This window comes from Phascolarctos cinereus, unplaced genomic scaffold (assembly GCF_003287225.1).
Source record: "Phascolarctos cinereus isolate Bilbo 61053 unplaced genomic scaffold, phaCin_HiC Scaffold_4;HRSCAF=312, whole genome shotgun sequence".
In the NCBI taxonomy this organism is placed as follows: Eukaryota; Metazoa; Chordata; class Mammalia; order Diprotodontia; family Phascolarctidae; genus Phascolarctos; species Phascolarctos cinereus.
The window spans coordinates 415,422,184-415,442,407 of NW_027555847.1; the positions used below are offsets into that span (position 1 = coordinate 415,422,184).

The 20,224-nt window shown below is 38.4% G+C and overlaps 1 protein-coding gene across 2 annotated transcripts in view; it reads right to left on the minus strand.

Annotated features, from left to right (window-relative positions):
• Positions 1–6,436, minus strand: part of ANKH (ANKH inorganic pyrophosphate transport regulator) — a 165,364-nt gene extending 158,928 nt beyond the window's left edge. The window contains exons 1-2 of one of the 2 annotated variants that reach the window (XM_021008625.2): positions 6,354–6,436; positions 5,665–5,810 (exon numbers count right to left, since the gene is read on the minus strand). In XM_021008625.2, coding sequence (XP_020864284.1) covers positions 5,665–5,760 — 96 coding nt within the window. In that variant the 5' untranslated portion in view covers positions 5,761–5,810; positions 6,354–6,436. Of the gene's footprint in view, positions 1–5,664; positions 5,811–5,989; positions 6,075–6,353 lie in introns of those variants that run through there. The other variant, XM_078153319.1, reaches the window with a different exon arrangement.
• Between the last annotated feature and the right edge of the window lie 13,788 nt (positions 6,437–20,224).

The following is a 20,224-nucleotide window of genomic DNA, read 5'->3' on the forward strand; positions in this document are numbered from 1 at the left end:
TCAGAGGCCTACACCCTATTCCTTCAAAAGTCATCACAGAGAAGTCTAGAAACTCTGCTTGTTCTACAGTTATCTTTTAAATTATTCATTTGTCTATTTTGTTTGCTTTAAAATTGTGACAGGCATTTGCTTTATAACTTTCTATAGCTTCTTCTAATTTGATCTACAAAATAACCCTATGACGTGGGCAGTACAAGTACTGTTATCCCACCTCCCTCTTCTTATAAATGAGGAAATGACAACTTGGAGAGATTAAGTAACCTAACGTAGGTCATCCGCCTCTTAACAGCTGCATCCTATATACTCTTAAGGCTGATATATTATATTGCCTCCTTTAACACTTTTCTTGGTTTTAAACGGTACTAAAACTTGGGGAAAGGACATTATATAAGGATATTTTCAAAGTCATTTGACATGTGAACACACTTCCACACCTTAGCATCACAGTAACAACAACAACAATAATAATATCTAGCATTTATATAGTACCTACTATGTGCCAGGCACTGTGCTAAGTGCTTCATAAATATTACCTTATCTGATCTTCACAACAACCCTGGAAGACAGGTACTATTATTCAAATTTTACATTTGAGGAAACTGAGGCAAACAAGGGTTAAATAACTTGCTGACGTTACTGTGTCAGAAACTAGACTTGAACTCTGGTCTTCTTGATTCCAGAACCAGCATTCTATCCACTGTGCCACCTAGTTATCTTCTTAGCCATGTGTTACTTTCGTGTAAAAGGCAGCTAAGTGGCATAGGTGTGAATTCAAATCCTACCTCTGACATAAACTTTGTGATCCTGGTCAAGTCATATAACTTTGCCTGGCCTCATTTAGCACCTACCACTAGGGCTGTTGTGAGGATCAAGTGAGAAAATAAATGTGAAGTGACTTGTAAATCTTGAAATGCTATATGACTGGTAGCTATTATTAGCTATGCTGATTACACATGACTTTGAAATTATTTCATTATGAGATATTCATTTTCTACCACTGACCTATTTTGCTTTTATTCTTACTCTAATCAAAGTCTGTATCTACCAAGTTTTAAAATAAAACTAAAAAGATGCAATTATTAGGATAATTTAGAGTAACAGAATAGCTCTCCTTTCATGGGTTCTTTTTCCACAAACATTTCTGTCCTACAGAAGCCTCCCCAGGAGTCTCCTGAATCTGCTGAATGGTTTCGGTTCAAATAGTGAAGGCTGTTAGATTCAGAAGTAGTTTGGGAATCCAGAAGCCTCAGACACATCTCTAGATTTCTACGGGTTCTTAGCCAGATCATAGCCAGTTAACATTTATTAAGCACCTACTATATACCAGGCATGGTGTTACACACTGGGGATGTGAGGCACAAAAGCAAAAGACAGAATTTCAAGGAATTCACAGTCTAACAAGAGAGACAACATGAAAAGAAGTCTGTACAAACTCTATCAAACTATACATATGTATGTATATACTTAAATACACATGTGTGTATGTATGTGTGGTATATGAATGTATGTATATTATATACATGTATAACATATATATATATATATATATATGAGATAAACTGGAACTAATCATAGCTTCATAATGCCTAACTCAATTTAGAAAATGGGGCAAAAACACTAACTCTGTCTCCTAAGTGATTTCTGTAATTGCTATAAGAGGTGATGAGCAACTAAGAGATGAATAAAATGTCATTAGGTTTTAGTGATACTCCTAATGGGAAATATTTTTCCCATCCTCAGCTCATTTATAACATCTGGTCTTTCTCCTACACACATTTTATTTGATTTGATTGTAATTTGTGCACAAACTTCGTTCCCTTTGCTAGACTTTAAGTTCCTTGAGGGTCAGGGACCTTTCCTTATTCATCTATTCATGACCTAGACTAGTACTTATCCATACTTGGTACTTAATATTTGAACTGCGTAGCTAGGTGGCGCACCAGAGAGAGTGCTGGGCCTGAATTCAGGAAGACTCTTCTTGAGTTCAAATCTTTACTAGCTGTGTGACCCTGGGCAAGTCACGTAACCCTCAGTTGCCTCATCTGTAAAATGAGCTGGAGAAGGAAATGGCAAACCACTCCAGTATTTTTGTCAAGAAAATTCCAAATGGATTCATGAAGAGTCAGACATGTCTGAAAAATGTTTGAACTAAATGACATATCCAATCTCATTCTCTAACCACTAGCTAACATATTTATTTCAAATATTTTTAATTCAGATGGTCATCTTATTTCACACACATTTTGGGGGAAAATATTAAAAATTTTAATAATAGTAACAGTTTTTAAATTTAATATTGTATCGTGTCCACAATATGAAATACAGTAAGAAAAGAAAGGTTAAAGGTTCTACACCAGTCCTATGATGTTTTTAATTATGATATTGTTATTTCCATAAGTATTAATTTGAGAACATACAGTTCCCCCATTGTTAATGTTTACATAATACATTAAGAAATAGCATGCATATTTATTATTAAGTGGCTCTTCTTGACCTAGATATACTATTAATAGACTTAGAATAATTAATATATAGTTCCTTTACAAAGTCACATGAATACAGCCTACCCTGATCTCAATAAGATTGCATATAATTTGATTTATATTTTAAAGTTCTACTCATGTTACATATAATCTGAACCAACTAGAAAGTCTTGGTTATATTTTCTTCAAAGCATTAAGAAAATAAATTAAAAAGAACATTTTAAGTAGCCTATGTGTTCCCAGTAAGTAATGGGCTTAAATAAGCCAATAAAATATTTTATTGTTGGTTATGATTTTGCATTTCCTGATCAGTATTAAAGCATTTGTGGTCAAAATTCAGGATCAAGAAGAAATGTCATTATTGTCAAAGAGGTCATCACTACTGTACATCCCACTTTGAGCATGAATTAATTTGAAATATGCATCATTCCATTTATATGATTCCCCCCACGCCCACTCCCCTACAATCCATCAGCCCTTTCTGAGTTAAGACTTATATTTGTCAATCAGCTTAGAACCTGATGATAGACAAAGTAGCTGTGCATTTGCAGATGTCTGATAAAAATAGGCTGTTCAGAATAGCTCCAATTTCCCCTCTGAAAGAAGGGGGCAGATACTAAAGATTAGGTGGCCCTGATTTCAGTTTGTCTTAGAATGCTTTAAGTAATTGTAAAATGTTCTCCTTATTATCCATATGACCAGTTTACTCTTCCAGTACTCTGGAAGAGTACTGTCAGTTTCCCCTGACAGTAGGGTAGCAATGTACCTCCCCTCCCCTTCACTGCTGCTCCATCCCCCATTTTGCAAAACAATTATCATCTGACACCAGAAGGCAAACCAAAGCTTTGGCAACCTAATGATTTTCCTCTCTTGCCTGCCCTCCTACCTCCGTGATAACAGTATCATCAGAACCAGGTAATTCTCTTCATGAGCACACCAGAGTTTAAGTTGCAATCATCCCAAAACAACATTTGATTACAGCAGCTGCCCCCTTGTCTTCTGGGGATCCTCTTTAATACCACAGTACTTACCCAAGTACAGGCCTGCCTTCAGGTGGCTAGAATTTTAATAACGAATTTATATTATCATTCTTACTCAGATAAGATACCTACAAAATTGCCTCATATCTGGCCTATGTTGATCTTTTTTAGTCCTTTGGTCTTATGAAGATCACTTCTCACATGTTAGAACAGCCTTTTATTAGGTTAAGGCAGTCATGAGACAATATGGTAGCACACTTCAGTTAATTTTATTCTAATATACTGCCTTTTCTTTTTCATCAATTAGTGTTCCCAGGGAAACTATAGCACAAGGAATACATTTAAAATACATTAAAAATGTGGTTTGAGTTTTGGAATGCTGAAAAACTAAGATTGCTAGAAGTCTTAAGAGAATCAAAATTCCAGGTGAATATACAATCTACGATGATGCCAAGGTTATCATATTATAAGTTTACTGCCTAATAACTGACAAAAACATAGGAAATATGCAAAGATGCCTGTTAATTATCAAAGAAGCCAAAAATACTTTATGAAAATGAGCCAGAAGATGGGGGAGGGGAGAACTGGAAAGAAAAGATGGGATTTACCAATAAAAATAGCAGCTATTCCCTATCCCTACTATCATACACAAGTAAGGAAATGATGAAATAGGTGCATAATTAGTACGAACTTTAAAAATAAACCCCAAATTTTCCACCTATAAACTCCTTTAACTCCTAAAGCTGGTTGGTAGAGGGACCATCTGATGTTTTCAATGTAAATGCCCTCCAAAGAGGAAAGTGAAGCAAATTCTCCCTTGGGCTGCATCACAGAAAGTCTACAGCTTTATGCAGATGCAATGAGTCAAAAGTATTGTGAAAACAGGGGAGCTAATCCAAGCAGGTTGTTATCACCTGAAGGTTAACACTTCAGCCTTCGGTTTCACCAAAAGTATTCTGAAAACAAGTATACTTTTTAACAAAAGTGCATCACACATCTTAAGTGTCCTACTAAAACAAGTCTTTAAGAAATGTATTTTGATAAACTGAAGACTAAGAATAAAGTTCTGACATGTGAAAATAATTCTTTGAAATGGCATTTTAAGGATCACCACCTCACAAATTCTATCTAGTATTAGAATCAGCAGAATAAGTTGGTTCCCTGTCAGGGATTCTAACCGGTGCAGGTACCCATCCACTGGCTGCTGAGGAGGCTGCAGCACTACATTTGCAATGACGCCACATGGAAAAAGAGAAATGGATGAAAAAAAAGAGAAATTATTGGAGGGGGGGCAGCATAAAAAACAAAGATAGGGATTCTCCATCCCACCACTTCTGGGAAGCAAAAAGTGACCAAAGGAAAACTTAACAGTACCTATTTTGGCTAAGTAATCCTTTCCTACTTTAAAAATATCAGTTCCACTTCGGATATTAACTTGCAAAAATATAACAGAAAGCTCTCCCTATCACCCTTAGATAAATACAAATCCAGCAGTATTAGCCTTTGAAAATTAGTTTTTAATTAAGATACAGATCAGTGGGTTATATAATCACAAATTACATAATCTTCCTGTGCACTGAAAACCTTTCCCTTTATATGTGAAGTGTTCGACATTCATCAGAGAATTGAAAAAGTCTAATGAATAATAATAATAATTTTTAAAAGGACAGTAAACAAGATCACCCTACATAAGTGAGTAGCAAAATCAACCACATAACATCCAGGTTATAGAGACACAAAGCAGCGGAAACCTCTTTGCTCCAACAAATAAATGTCATGTTACTTAGAAATGAAAATTTGCAGGGTAACTATCCGATAAGTATGAGTTTGTGCACATACCTGTGTTATATTGAGTCTTCCTTATTTTTCTCTTTGTAAATAGCTCTCCATTCACTATAGGCAAACTCATAGCTGGGTCTCTGAAGCTAAGAAATAAACCCCCAAGGGCAGAGGCTGCTAAAGAGCACCAAATGCAAAACAGGTGTGCCACTTGGGGCTCTCCAATTTCTGAGGAAGGGGAATAGAGAGGGTGGGGTGCACTACCTGAACCTGCGAGCCTGGAGCTTGTATTGATCTCAAATGACAGCTCAAGAAACAGTAAGTATCTAGGTGTATCATCCTACTCGTGTGCTCGAGCTGAAGGTTGCATTTATCTAGGGGGAATAAGGGAGAAGGGGCCGCGCTGCTCGCCGTGAGTTTACCTGCTCCCCGAAGTCGATGGCTATATTGGTGATGCCCAGAGGTACCAGGAACCGGATAAGGGGCCAGTAGTGAGTGAGCGCTGGAAATTTCACCATAGTCCCAGCTGTGTGGTGACCCCACACACATCTGCCGCAGCAAAGAGACTCTGCAGGAAGGTGAAGGAAGAGGAGGGAATGAAAAAGAGGAGAGCGAAAAAAATATATATAATAATAATAAATAAATAAATGAAAGAGAGGGAGAGGAGAGAGAGAGAGGATGGGTGGGGAGGATCTGAGCTCGGAGATGAAGCAGCGCCGAGGGGCAGCTCTCCTCTGCTGCTCCCACCTCTGGGCCGCCTGGTGTTGTTCTAGCAAGAAATCCAAAAGATCAAGTCCATCCCCGCTGCCCTCCCACACAACAATGATCTGCCGGGAAAAAAAAGAGGAGGGACGGCGGCAGCGGCACCCCCACCACTAGCAGCAATTTCTGCTGACAGCTTCTCCATTAGAAGAGCTCTGGGGCCCGGAAATAAATAAATAACCGCGCGCACGAGGCTCCGCCACACCACGCAGAGGAAATGTGGGGCGCAAACAAAAACAAGGCAGCCCCGGCGCGGGGCTGGGGCCGCCCGGGCAGCCTGCCGCTCCCTCCGCGGCCCCGTCCTCCTCCTCCTCCTCCTCCTTCTCTCTTTCTCCTTCTCCTCCTCCACCTCCTCTTCCTCCGCGGGGATGCGTGGGGGGCTCGCTCGGCTCGGGCGTCGCTGCAGCGGCAGGAAGCCGCGGGTCCCGCGCCGGGCACCTCTGGCCGCTGTCACCGGGCCGCTTCCGTCGCTGCCGCCGCCCTGGGAGGGCTGGGCCCGGGAGTCTCCAGCGCTTGGGGCCCGGAGCTCTCTCTTCTGTGAGCCGGGGACCCCCCCGCCGCCGCCACCATCATCACCGCCTCCTCCGCCTCCTCCACCGGCTTGGTGCGTGCGTCTGGCCGGCCTCTCGCTGGCTCTCTCGGTCTGGAAACACGTGGGCTTTGACACACCGCGGTGTGTGTGTGTGTGTGTGTGTCTCGCTGCCGCCCGAGAGCAGAGCGGAGAGCCAGCGAGGGAGGAGTGGGAGGAGGGAAGGGGAAAGAAAGCGAAGTCATCTCAGTGCTCCTCCTAATGCCCGAGCCGGGCCACCGCAGCTTTGCGCTGGTGTGCCCGAGGCTCCCCGGCTGCTCGCGGCGGGGAGGGGACCGTGCCCCGACCGCGCTCCTGGCGCCGCGCTGCTCGGGCCACCGAGAAGTTTCCGAGGGCCTCTGTGCTTGGCCAGGATGGATGCTCACCCTGGGAGGAGAGAGGCAGACAGAGAGAAAGAGCGAGAGAGGAGGGAAGGGAGGGAGGGAGAGAGAGAGACAGACAGACAGGGAGAGAAGAGAAAGGAAAGAGAGGAGAGGGGGAAAGAGAGAGAGGAGAAAGAGAGAAGAAAGATAAGAGAAGGGGGAAGAGAGAGAGACAGAGAGAAGAAAGGAAAGAGAGGGGGAGAGAGAAGAAAGGAAAGAGGGGGAAAAGAGGAGAGAGAGGAAAAAGAAAAGAAAGGGAAGAGAAAAAAGGGAAAGAGAAAGGAAAGAGGAGAGAGGGGGGAAGAAAAAAAGAAAGGAGAAAGGAAAGAGAGAGGAGGGGAAAGAGGAAGAGGAGAGAGAGAGAGAGCACCCACAAAAGCCAAAGAGAAAAAAGCAGAGACCCTGGAGAGACAATTTTCAGTCTTGTATTTGGCCTGGGCCTGAGGATGCTATGGAAGAAATACTAGAGAACAAGATACTACATAACTAGAAGAAATTGGGAGGGAGACAGAATGGAAGTGGAAAAAGATATTTTTTAAGTGAGTTATCCAGTATGTTGTGAGTTACTCAATTTTACAAGTGTTTAAGGACTACTTTGGGACAAACACAGTTCTAGGGGCTAATAGGAGAATGCAAACAAAAACGAGAGCCTTTCTCTTTTTAGGAGGTTACTTTATGTTACTAAGTCACACAAACACATACAAAAGTAAAAAATATTTTATACAGGTACACTAATGCACCGCTAATGGAGATGTGATATGTCATCAATTTGGAAATTTGGAAAAGAGAAAGTAGCTCTTTGTCACAGGGATTCCAGTGCTAGGCATATGCCCCAAAGAGGGCATTAATACAAGGAAAGGTCTCATGAGCAGTAAACATTTATAGCAGCACTTTTTGTGATAGCAAAAAACTGGACACAAAGCTGATGCCTATCTATAAGGGAATGGCTAAACAAATTCCGGTAATGAAAATAGTGGAATGTTATTGTGCTGTAAGAAATGATGAATATGATGAATTGCAAAGAAGTGTGGGAAGACATGTATTAATTGATATGGAATAAAGTAAGCAGGAGAAAAACAATATATACTGTGACTACAACAATGTAAATGGAAAGAATCACGAGTGAATGAATGAAAAAGGCCCTATAAGGTGCTTACTATGTGCAAAATACAGTGTTAGGTGCTAATGAGGATACAGGTAGGGAAAATAGTGTCTCCTCCCAAGTGTCATTCCATTTATTTATTTATTTGTTTGTTTATTTAGGGCGGAATTTATTTAGTATTTTTCTCCCAGTTACATGTAAAAATAATCACTTTTAAAACTTTTGAGTTCCAAATTCTCTCCTTTCCTCCCCCCACCCCCAGAAGGCAAGCAATTCCATATAGATTATACATATGTAGTCATGTATCATAGACCAAAAAAAAAACAAACCTCAAGAAAAATAAATTTTAAGAAAAGCATGCTTCAATCTATATTCAGACACTATCAGTTCTTTCTTTGGTGATGGATAGCATTTTTCGTTATGAGTCCTTCAGAGTTGCTTGCATTATTGTATTGCTGAGAAGAGCTAAGTTATTCATAGCTGATCATCTTACAATATTGCTGTTACTTTGTACACAGTACATTTCACTTTGCATCAGCTCATGTATTTCCAGGTTTTTCTCAGAGCATCCTGCTTATCATTTCTTATAGCACAATAGTATTCCATCATAATCACATACCACAGCTTGTTCAGCCACTCCCTAATTGACGGGCATCCCCTCAATTTCTAATTCTCTGCCTCTAGAAAAGAGCCACTATAAATATTTTCATACATAAAAGTCCTTTTCCTTTTTGTTTATTTCTTTTAGGATACAGATTTAGTAGTGGTATTGCTAGGTCAAAGGTTATGCATGATTTTATATCCTTTTGGGCATAGTTCCAAATTGCTCTACAGAATGGTTGAATCAGTTCACAGCTCCACCAGCAATGCATTAATGTCTCATTTTTCCCATATCCCCTTCAACATTGGTCATTTTCCTTTTCTGTCCTATTAGCCAATCTGATAGGTATGAAGTAGTACCTCAACATTGTTTTAATTTATGCTCTCTAATCAATAGTGAGTTAGAGCATTTTTTTTCATATGGCTGTAGATAGCTTTGATTACCTCATCTGAAAACTGTTCGTATCTTTTGATCATTTATCAGTTGGGGAATGGCTTTTATTTTTATAAATTTGACTCAGTTCTCTATATGTTTGAGAAATGAGGCCTTTATCAGAGAAACTTGCTTCAAAATTTTTTCCACAATTACAATTGGTAACTGTATTTCACTCCATCCTATTTCCTCCCTTTTAATTTATTCTCTCTCCCTTCGCCCTGTCCCTCCTCAAAAGTGTTTTGCTTCTGACAATTCCTTCCCCCAATATGCCCTCCCTTCTATCATCCTCGCTTCTCTTATCCCCTTCCCCTCCTACTTTCCTGTAAGGTAAGATAGAGTGTGTTATGTTATTCCCTCTTTGAGACAATTCTGATGAGAGCAAGGTTCACACACTCCCCCTTACCTCCCCCTTCTTCCCATCCACTGTTAAATCTTTTTCTTGCCTCTTTTAGGTAAGATAATTTACCCCCTTCTACCTGTCCCTTTCTCATTCTCCCAATACATTCCTCTCTGACCCCTTAATTTTATGTTTTGTAGATATCATCCCTTCATATTCAACTCACACCTGTGCCCTCTGTCTATATATACTCCCTCTAACTGCCCTAATAGTGGAAAAGTTCTTATGAGTTACAAGTATCATCTTCCCATGTAGGAATGTAAACAGTTTAACTTCATTAATTTCCTTATGATTTTCATTTCCTGTTTACCTTTTTATGCTTCTCTTGAGTCTTGTATTTGAATGTCAGATTTTCTATTCAACTTCAGTCTTTTCATCAAGAATGCTTAAAGTCTTCTATTTCATTGAATATCCATTCTGCCCCCGCCAAGGACTATACTCAGTTTTGCTGGGTAGATGATTCTTGGTTGTAATCTTAGCTCCTTTGTCCTCCAGATATCACATTCTAAGCCCTCTGATCCTTTAATGTAGAAGCTGTTAAATTTTGTGTTATCCTGACTGTGGCTCTACCATACTTGAATTGTTTCTTTCTGGCTGCTTATGATATTTTCTTCTTGACCTGGGAGCTCTGGAATTTGCCTGTAATATTCCTGGGAGTTTTCATTTTAGGATCTCTTTCAGATGGTGATTGATGGATTCTTTCAATTTCTATTTTGCCCTTTAGTTCTAGAATATTAGGGCAGTTTTCCTTGATAATTTCTTAAAAGACAGTGTCTAGGCTTTTTTTTTTTGTCATGGCTCCCTGGTAGTCCATTAATTTTAAATTTATGTCTCCTTGTTCTGTTTTCCAGGTCAGTTGTTTTTCTTTTTTTATTAATTTATTTTGGATTGTCAACAATTATTTCCATAAGCTTTTGAGTTTAAAATTTTTCTCCCCTCCCTCCTCACCTCCCCCTCCCCAAAACAGCATGCAGTCTGATATAGGCTATACATATACATTCCTATTAAACATATTTTCACATTAGTGATGTTGTAAGTAAGAATTAGAACCAATAGGAGGAACCACCAGAAAGAAGAAACAAAATACAACAGAAGAAAAAAAAATAGCAAATAGTATGCTTCGATCTGCATTCAAATTCCATAGTTCTTTCTTCTTTGTGGATAGCATTTTCCATCATGAGGCCTTTGGAGATGTCTTAGGTCCTTGTATTGCTGAGAAGGGTTAAGTTTATCAATATTAGTCATCGTACAATGTGGCTGTTATTGTGTACAATGTTCTCCTGGTTCTGCTCACTTGACTCAGCATCAGTCCATACAAGTCTTTCCAGGTTTTTCTGAAGTCAGTCTGTTCATCATTTCTTATAGCACAATAGTATTCCATTATATTCATATACTACAACTTGTTCAGCCATTCCCCAATTGATGGGCCTCCTCTCAGTTTCCAATTCTTTGCCACCACGAAAAAGCTGATATAAATATTTTTGTACATGTGGGTCCTTTTCCCATTTGAATGATCTCTCTGGGATATAGCCCTAGAAGTCTATTGCTGGGTCAAAGGGTGTGCACATTTTTATAGCCCTTTGGGCATAGTTCCAAATTTCACAACTCCACCAACAATACATTAGTGTTCCAATTTTCCCACATCTTCTCCAACATTTATCATTTTCCTGTTTTGTCATGTTGGCCAATCTGATAGGTGTGATGTGGTACCTCAGAGTTGTTTTGATTTGCATTTCTCTAATAGATAGTGATTTGGAACATTTTTTCATATGACTATAGCTGACTTTAATTTCTTCATCTGAGAACTGGCTGTTCATATCCTTTGACCATTTATCAATTGGAAAATTACTTGTATTCTTGTAAATTTGACTTAATTCTCTATATATTCTATAAATGAGGCCCTTACCAGAGAGACTGGTTGTAAAAATTCTTTCCCAATTTTCTACTTTCCTTCTAATCTTGGTTACATTGGCTTTGTTTGTACAAAAACTTTTCAATTTAATGTAATCAAAGTTATCCATTTTGCTTTTCATAATGTTCTCTGTCTTCTGTTTGGTCATGAATTCTGTTCTCTGTAAATCTGATAGGTAAACTATTCCTTGCTCTCCCAGTGGTTGTTTTTTCAATAAGATATTTCACATTATCTTCTGTGCTTTTGGTTTTATTCTGTTGTTTCTTGATTTCTCATAAAGTCATTAGCTTCCATGTGCTCAGTTCTAATTTTTAAGGAATTATTTGCTTCAGTGAATTTTTGTACCTCCTTTTCCATTTGGCCAATTCTACTTTTTAAGTTTTTTTCTTCAGTGGATTTTTGTGCCTGTTTTTCTATTTGGCCTAGTCTGTTTTTTAAGATGTTATTTTCTTCAGTATTTTTTTGCGTCTCCTTTAGCAAGCTGTTTACTCTTGTCATGATTTTCTTGCGTCACTCTCATTTTTCTTGCCAATTTTCCTTTACCTCTCTTACTTGATTTTCAAAATCCTTTTTGATATCTTCCACGGCCTGAGACTAATTCATATTTTTCTTGGAGGCTTTGGATGTAGGAACTTTGACTTTGTTAACTTTTTCTTTTTTATAATTAATTTAATTTTAGTTTTTAACATTTGCTTCCATGAGATTTTGAGTTTTAAATTTTCTCCCTCTTCCTCTCCTCCCCCTGCCCAAGATGACATGCAATCTGATATAGGTACTGCTTACACATTCATATTAAACATTTTCACATTAGTCATGATGTAGAGAAAAATTAGAACTAATGGGAGGAACCACAAGAAAGAAGAAAGAAAACAAAATGACAAATGAAAAGGAGAGCAAATGGTATGCTTCCATCTGCATTCAGACTCTAGAGTTCTTTCTCTGGATGTGGATAGCATTTTCCATCATGAGTCTTTTGAAGTTGTTTTAGATCCCTGCATTGCTGAGAAGAGCTAAGGCTATCAAAGTTAGTCATCACACAATGTGGATGTTACTGTGTACAATATTCTCCTGGTTCTGCTTACTTCACTTAGCATCAGTTCATATAAGTCTTTCCAGGTTTTTCTGAAGTCTGCCTGCTCATCATTTCTTATAGTACAACAGTATTCCATTATAGTCATATACCACAACTTGTTCAGCCATTCCCCAACTGATGGACTTAGTTCTCTAGATATTTTAGAAATGAGGCCGGTATCAGAGACACTGGATATAAAAATTGTTTCCCAGCTTTCTCCTTCCCTTCTAATTTTGGTTGTATTGGCTTTGCGTAAAAACTTTTCAGTTTAATGTAATGAAAATCATCCATTTTGCATTTTATAATGTTCTCTGTCTCTTGTTTGGTCATAAATTCTTCTCTTCTCCATAAATCTGACAGGTAAACTATTGACTATAGTTTGTTCTACTGTGGCGGCAAGCTGTGTTATGTTAGTGCTCCTCCTTGCCTTGGAAGGGCTATCCAGGACTGTGACGGGGATCTAAGTAAGTATGGGCAAAGCAACAGAGTCCTGCCTCAGTGCTTGCAGAGAGACCTTCTTTTGACCAGTTATTTTACCCCCTTGCTGTCTGTGACCCGATGAGGTCCAGAAGCAGCTGCTATGGCTGCTAAGTCAGTGGCTCCCAAGGCCTGCTCCTGGTTTGCCCATTCTGGGTCTGTGCTCGTGCAGCCTGGGCTGAACTGTGCTACACTTTCCCACAGGTGTAACAGAACTTTCCTGCTGACCTTCTAAATTGTCTTTGGTTGGAAAATTATTTTACCCTTTTCTTTTGTAGGTTCTGCTGCTCCAGGAATTGTATTATGGCATTATTTTAAAGGTGTTTCGAGGGGTTTTGTGGAGAGCTCAGGCGAGTTGCTGCCTTTTCTCTGCCATCTTTCAAGCTCTCATTCTAAAAGGTAAAGATAGCAAAATTTAAGAAGTGTCATCTCTAAGCTGAATGAAAAGAACCCATCATCCTCAGGATATAGCAGTGAAGCAAAGGATAATACATCTTCTTTAATATCACTTTTCCTGACAAAATCATATTAACTTCTGATTTTGAGCCATTTAACAGAGCCAAGACCTTTGGTGGAAGATATTCTGCTTCCTGTGGCACTTGCAGAATCAGTTGTCAGGCCACACCTCCTTGGGGGTTGCATCCTGGGATGATAGCTTTCTGATAACCTTACCTGTCAGTCATTGGCAGTTGGTCAGGAGTTGGTGTTAGTAGCGGCAAGGAAAGAGGACCTCATCTGCACAGTGACTGTTCTCTAAAATGATAGCTGCAGACTTAGCAAGGCCTGTAGCCCAGGACCTTCATTCTTCCCCCTTCCTTCTCCTTTCAGCTTCCTTTTATGTGTTGTCTTTCCCCATTAGATTGTAAGCTCCTTGAGGTCAGGGCCTTTCTCTTTTGTATTTGTATCCTTGGTGCTTAGAATAGTTCCTGGCACATTGTAGTCATTTTAGGAAGGTTTATGGATCGCCTGACTAGTATAGAGGATGCTGTTATTCCCTGGGGCCTTGAGTCTAGTTGCCCATCAAATGTAGTTGGTCAGCAGCTTTAAAATTATAATTACTAAGCTTGGTACTAAAGAAGGAATGTTAGAAGGTACATTGTGTAAAGTATGGAAACTATGAGTACAGAATACTACATATTATGTTAGATTTTTTTTTTAATTAGTTGATTAGTTTTGCTGAATGTTTTCCTCCTTATCTTTGTTGTAAGGAATGACTGGAGCAGGAGGAAGGGAAGGAACAAAGATAAAAATAGAAATTATTTTTAAAGGTTGGCTTTATAGGCTATCAAGCCCAGGACTACTATGCATAAGCAGACCAGAAGGTCTCTTTGAGATAATTAAACAACCAACAAACATTAACTACTTCCTGTGACATTTCTTCATTTTACAGTTAAGATAACAGGGGAAGTGACTTACCCCAGGTCATACAGCTACTTAGCAGCAGAACAGGGCCTCCTGATTCCTAGTCCAGTGCTCTTCTCATTACACCAGAGCTGCCTTGTAAGTGCTTCTTGAGAAAGAAGGAAACTGAGCAGTACTGTGAAAAAGGCCCATCTCTCACTTTCATTTTCATAACAATAAGCTTTAGGAAGAAAAAAGGGAAAGTATCTTCATAGGTCCATAAAGAGGTTACAGGGGATTCATTCACTTTCATTACCCAGTCCCATCGTGGACAGATTTTAAATGCCCTACTGAAAATAAAACATAAGATTTCTTTTTGGGTGAGGGTAGGCATTTTGCCCCACCTGCAAGACTGAACTAACACCATAAAACTTCTCATGAAGGGAAGGAGGTAGCCTTTATTTTCTAGGGTCAGTAAGATACTGTGGTTCCAATTTTTTTACTTCTGTACCTCAAAATAGCAAGCCCTCCATACTTTAGTAGAAAATTAAGTTGTTGAACTGAATTGTGTTGCATGGCACGAACTGCAACTCCTGCTGTCTCATTGGAGAAGTGTAAAAAAGCCATGTTAAGAGGTGATTTGGCATAGGTGATAGAGAACTGGCCTTGAAGCAAGGAAGACCTGAGTTTAAGTCTTATCTCTGACACATAATGGCCATGTGTTTATGTTTATACTAGTATTTTATACAGTACCTTATATCAGTCTAAGAAATACAGATATTTCAAAAATAACAAAGCAAATACATTAATGGAGCTATGATTTTATCAGCATGGATACTCCCTCTCCCCTCCCCAAAAGATGCAGATCACAATCCTTCAGTGCTTACATATTAGATAGGATCAGTTTGGACAAAGATAATCTACTTAATTTTCCCTGCATTGATAGTATGTATAACTCTTTGGAAGCATTGCGGAATTCATTTAGGAGGTTCTTCAGTGTTCCAGAGTTTCACTGCATCAACACAATATAATTTGCCAATAGGAACTTGTGGAGAAATTTATCATCTCTAGATAGTCTTTCCTTGACTTGGTCTTAGACTTGGAACTTCTCCATGACAGTGAATGAGTGTCACCAATTTTATGCCACAATTGACATTGATTATCAGAGGGATATCACACAAGGTTAGTTCTGTTATATCTTTCTGATGTAGCTGTTTTTCTTTTATAATTATGACATATGCATGTTTGGCAGCTTGTAGAAGGACAGCCATTAAAGTAACATTGCTTGTATTGAATCAAATGATTTTCTAAAGTCAATAAACAAAAAGTACAGTGTGATCTTTGTATCTTTGATACCTTTTAATCAATTATGTGATAGTAAAGATGTGGTCTACTGCACAATATTAAAAGCCTACCTGATCTTTTCTAATGCCCTTTTCAATACTGCATTCGGATGTAAAATTGATTGATATATTTGTTATGCTCAATTTAAATAACTTTTTAAATTACAGAAAACCTAAACAACACCTCAGTGGAAGGAAGGTTGGCTAATGAAAATTATTGTGCTAATATAACACACAAATTACTGGCTCTTGCTATAGAAATAATGAAAATGTATCTTGGTAGCTACAAGATAGGATTCAAAAAATGTATCATTGGAAAAGGTGTTGGATCAGTAACATAATGAGAGGAGGAGATAACATTGACAGCTAGAATATAGAACAGGTACTTTTTAGTTTAAAAAAAATGTTAAGCTACCTAGTGGAAAGTAGATGGGTCCTCTCTAGGAGATTTAGGGGAAGATATGGACACAGTCCACACAGAAAGAGAAGATATAGATGACTGAATTCTATCCAATTCCCCCTTCTCTCATTGGTGAGTTCTTCCTCCATGTGGAACATCCATATGGAGGAAGGTTTTTTGCTAGCTGTTCTTCATTGTCTGAACTTTACCATTATGCCCTCACTCCAGTAAATTAATACTTCCCCAACCCTTCCCCCACTTTTCAGCTCCCTTTTATGTTTTTTTTTTCCCCATATATGTAAGCTTATTAAGGGCAGGGGCTGTTTTGCTTGCTTGCATTTATATCTCAGTGATTAAGTAAGTGCTTAATAAATGCCTATTACCTGATTTGAAGTAATGATAATTCATTTCCTAAGTTAAAAATATGCTGCATTTCCATTATTAAAGACTTTTTAAAAAGACTTTTGTTTTTAAAGCAAAAAGAGGAAGCACATACATACTCTGTTTTCCTGAAAGATAGATATAGACCATTTTAAAAAAATAATTGAATCTAATTTCATTTATACTAGAGACATTTAAAGGAGTACGATTATCACGAATAACCCTTTTGTCCAAGGGGAAAAAAAGACTTTTTTTTAATGGCCTCTTTAATTCATCTAATTTATCAATTTGGATTTCTTATATGTTCACTTAGCTTTAAGGGAGCTAGTTCTCTGTATGGACTAATTAGTTCACTTGGTATTTATGAAGTAAGGGTCATAGACTTAATCCTCACCTACATTAATTGGCTTCACTTTTTTCTCCATACAGTGATCAGACTGCACTTCTATACTTAGACAGTAGTCGTTTAAATAAATGCCCTTGGAGGCAAGGGCAACTAGGTGAGAAAGTCTGAATGAATCAATGCAAATCCATTATTAGAACATGCTCTTTTAAATTCTGCAGCACTAACGACTCTGAATCCGTATTATTATCTTTGGTTATAAAGAACATCTTAGATTTGAAGTTTATAAAAATTGCAGTACTACAAGGTCTTCATGAAAGTGAATGGGTGATGTGATCTGGCCTATTTCACAAAATTACAGAATTTCAGAATGACTAGGGACCTTATTGGCTTCAGAGTTCGACTTGTATCTGAAAAGAAATCCTTTAAGGCTGTACCTTACAAATGATCATCTAGTTTTTGCTTGAAGATCTACAGTGAGGAAAGATTCCTGTACTTTTTGAGGAAGCCCAGGAAACTCTTTGGATAGCTCTAATTGTTAGGAAGTTTTCCTTTCCTTCAAACCTAAATTTACTTCTTTTAAACTTCCAAGTCTTGTTCCTAGTTCTGCCCTCTAGGGACAAATAGAATGAATCCCTCTTGTACATGGAAGCCCTTTAAATACTTAAGAGACACATACCAAGTTTCCCTATGTCTTCCGTTTTCTAGGCTAAACATCCCTAATTTTTTCTAATAGTCTTCATTAAGCTGGAATTTGAGACCCTGGACCATCTTGTTAGGCTACCTCTGGACACTCTCTAGGTTATTAATGTCCTTTCTGATCAATAAAGGTGACAAATTCAGCTAATTCAGACTCTAAGTAGAAGGTTTGGGCCTGTACTATTCAGAAAATTGTGCTTGGTGCTACATAAATCCAGGATAACAGTAAGAACAAATGGGTGGGTCTGTAAAATTTCTTCTCTCATGTAGCAGCCATAAAGATGATTCAAAGCAACTGACAATTTAAAAGCCATTATTGTTATGTTTTGAAATGTATATTTTTTATTTTGAAGTGGTTTTTATTGTTTTATTATTGTATCTTATCTACTGTTGGCTACACCTTTTTTACAGGGCTGTCTAGGTTAGACTTTTTTGCTTTGGGTAAAAAACAAATGAGATATGATCTTCAGAATAACAGTTAAAATGAATTTCTGGTCATGAAAATGTTTACTATGTCATGAAAGGAATCTTTAGATCAATACAACACCGTATGGACATAGTGGCAGCATACAAAATAGCTTCAGCCTTGGTATTTTGTTCAAAAAGATATAGTAAAGTCGTGTAGAGGTCAATGTATAATAGTAAGTAACTTTCTTTTCAGGAATTGATATTGTATGAGAATTGTTAGCTGAAATTCCTGTAATGAACTTCCAGTTTAGATCTGAGTATCTGCAGGATGAAAAGAAAGTGGACAATAAGTTTATTGGTCTGTAGGGCCTATCTTATGGTATCTGCCCTAGATCATGGCAGGTGGCATGATCTAGAAAATGATTACCATAAAGCCTTCTCTAAAAAGCTAAAGTTGAACTTAGAATTCATTCATTCAATAAGCATTTATTAAGTGTCTACAATATCTAAAATATTCTGCTAGGTTTGGAAGAATAAAGATACAAATATAGAGTCCCTTCCCTCAAGAAGTTTGAATTCTAATAGAGGGGAGGGGTAGTGTATAACACATAACACAATTGTTGTTCAGTTGTTTGTCATGTCTGATTCCTTGTGACTCCATTTGGGGTTTTCTTGGCAAAGATACTGGAGTGGTTTGATATTTCCTTCTTTAGCTCATTTTTACAGATGAGGAAACTGAGGCAAACAGCTTAAGTGACTTTCCTAGGGTCACACAGCTAGGAAGTTTCTGAGGCTGGATTTGAACTCAGGTCTTCCTGACTCCAGGCCTGGTGTTCTATCCACTGAGCCACCCATCATCAATAATTATAATTAAAAGTGGGATGTGATAGAACTGAAAGAATCCTATAAAAAGTACTCTAGGAAAATTTGCAGAGGGAGGTAGCACTTCCAGTTTTAATGATCAGAGAAGGTTTTACAGAGAAAGACCTACCTGAGAACTGAGTCTTGAAGAAAAAGATTCTAACAGGTTGGCAGAATGCGTCCTGGCCACGGAAGGACAGGCAATCTGTCCGTACAGAAAGGCGAAAGATGGCATTCCACATTCAAAGAACAGTTAGCGGTCGAGGAACAAAATCTACAAAGGGAAGCAATGTGATGTAGGCCTGGAGCAGTGTTTGGAGCCAGATTATAGAGGATCTTCAGTGCCATGCTAAGGAATTTGGATTTTAGCCTGTAGATGTTAAAGAACCAATGAAGGTGTTTCAACAATAATGGCATGATCAAATTCGCTCCTTTGGAAGCTTACTTTGGCATCTGTGTGAAGGCTGGATTTCAGGGAGGCCAAATAGGAGGCTCCTGTAGTTCAGTGGGGAGGGGACAGGTAAGGGGAGAGTAAAGAATGACTTGAGGATTTTAGCAACATGATGAGGAGGAATGTGGCATCACTGACAGCATTAGCGATGTTAGGAAAAGAGGGAATTCTTATTTTTCTTTGTAGGGGTAAGGAGTGGAGATGAATAATAATTCAAGTTTATGTAACATTATAAGCTTTTAAAATTAAGTTTCAATTAAGTTTCATATTATTTTCATTTCTGAATATATCTTTTCTTTCTCCTCTTCCCAGTGAGTCATCCTTTATAACAAAAAAGAAAGAAGAAAGAGGGGGGGAAAAACCTAGTTCATGAAAAGTCAACAACACATCAACTGAGTCTGTCAGTATACTTGATGTTCCGTGTCCTTAGTTCTCCATTTATGTAAAGAAGGGAGAGAGGTGCATCTTCTCATCTCTTTTCTGGGACCAGGCTTGGTCATTATAATTTCACAGTATTCAGTTTGGATTTTTTATGTTCTTTCTTTTTAATCAGTGATTTCAAACTCAAATAGAAATGGGGCCAGTAAACAATATATAAGGATCCTGGCAGACTGCATATTGACTTAGAAAACCACATATTAATATTATCTATGTTTTATTGTATTTCTATTTATTTTGTTAGATATTTCCCAATTACATTTTTTTAGGCAATTGGGGTTAAGTGACTTGCCCAGGGTCGCACAGCTAGTGTCAAGTGTTTCATCTGAGGCCAGATTTGAACTCAGGTCCTCCTGACTTCAGGGCCGGTGTTCTATCCGCTGGGCCACCTAGCTGCCCCCCAATTACAATTTAATCTGGTTCAGGCCACAGTCATGAGTGTTGTAGGCCATAGGCAGTACAGACTATATGTTTGACACTTCTGATTTACAATAATAAGCTTGCAAAGATATGGAATTTAGATTGTTTCAATTATTACATATATTGTTTTCTGGTTCTTCTTACCTTATTCTGCTTTGGTTCATACAAGTCATCCTATGCTTCCATGA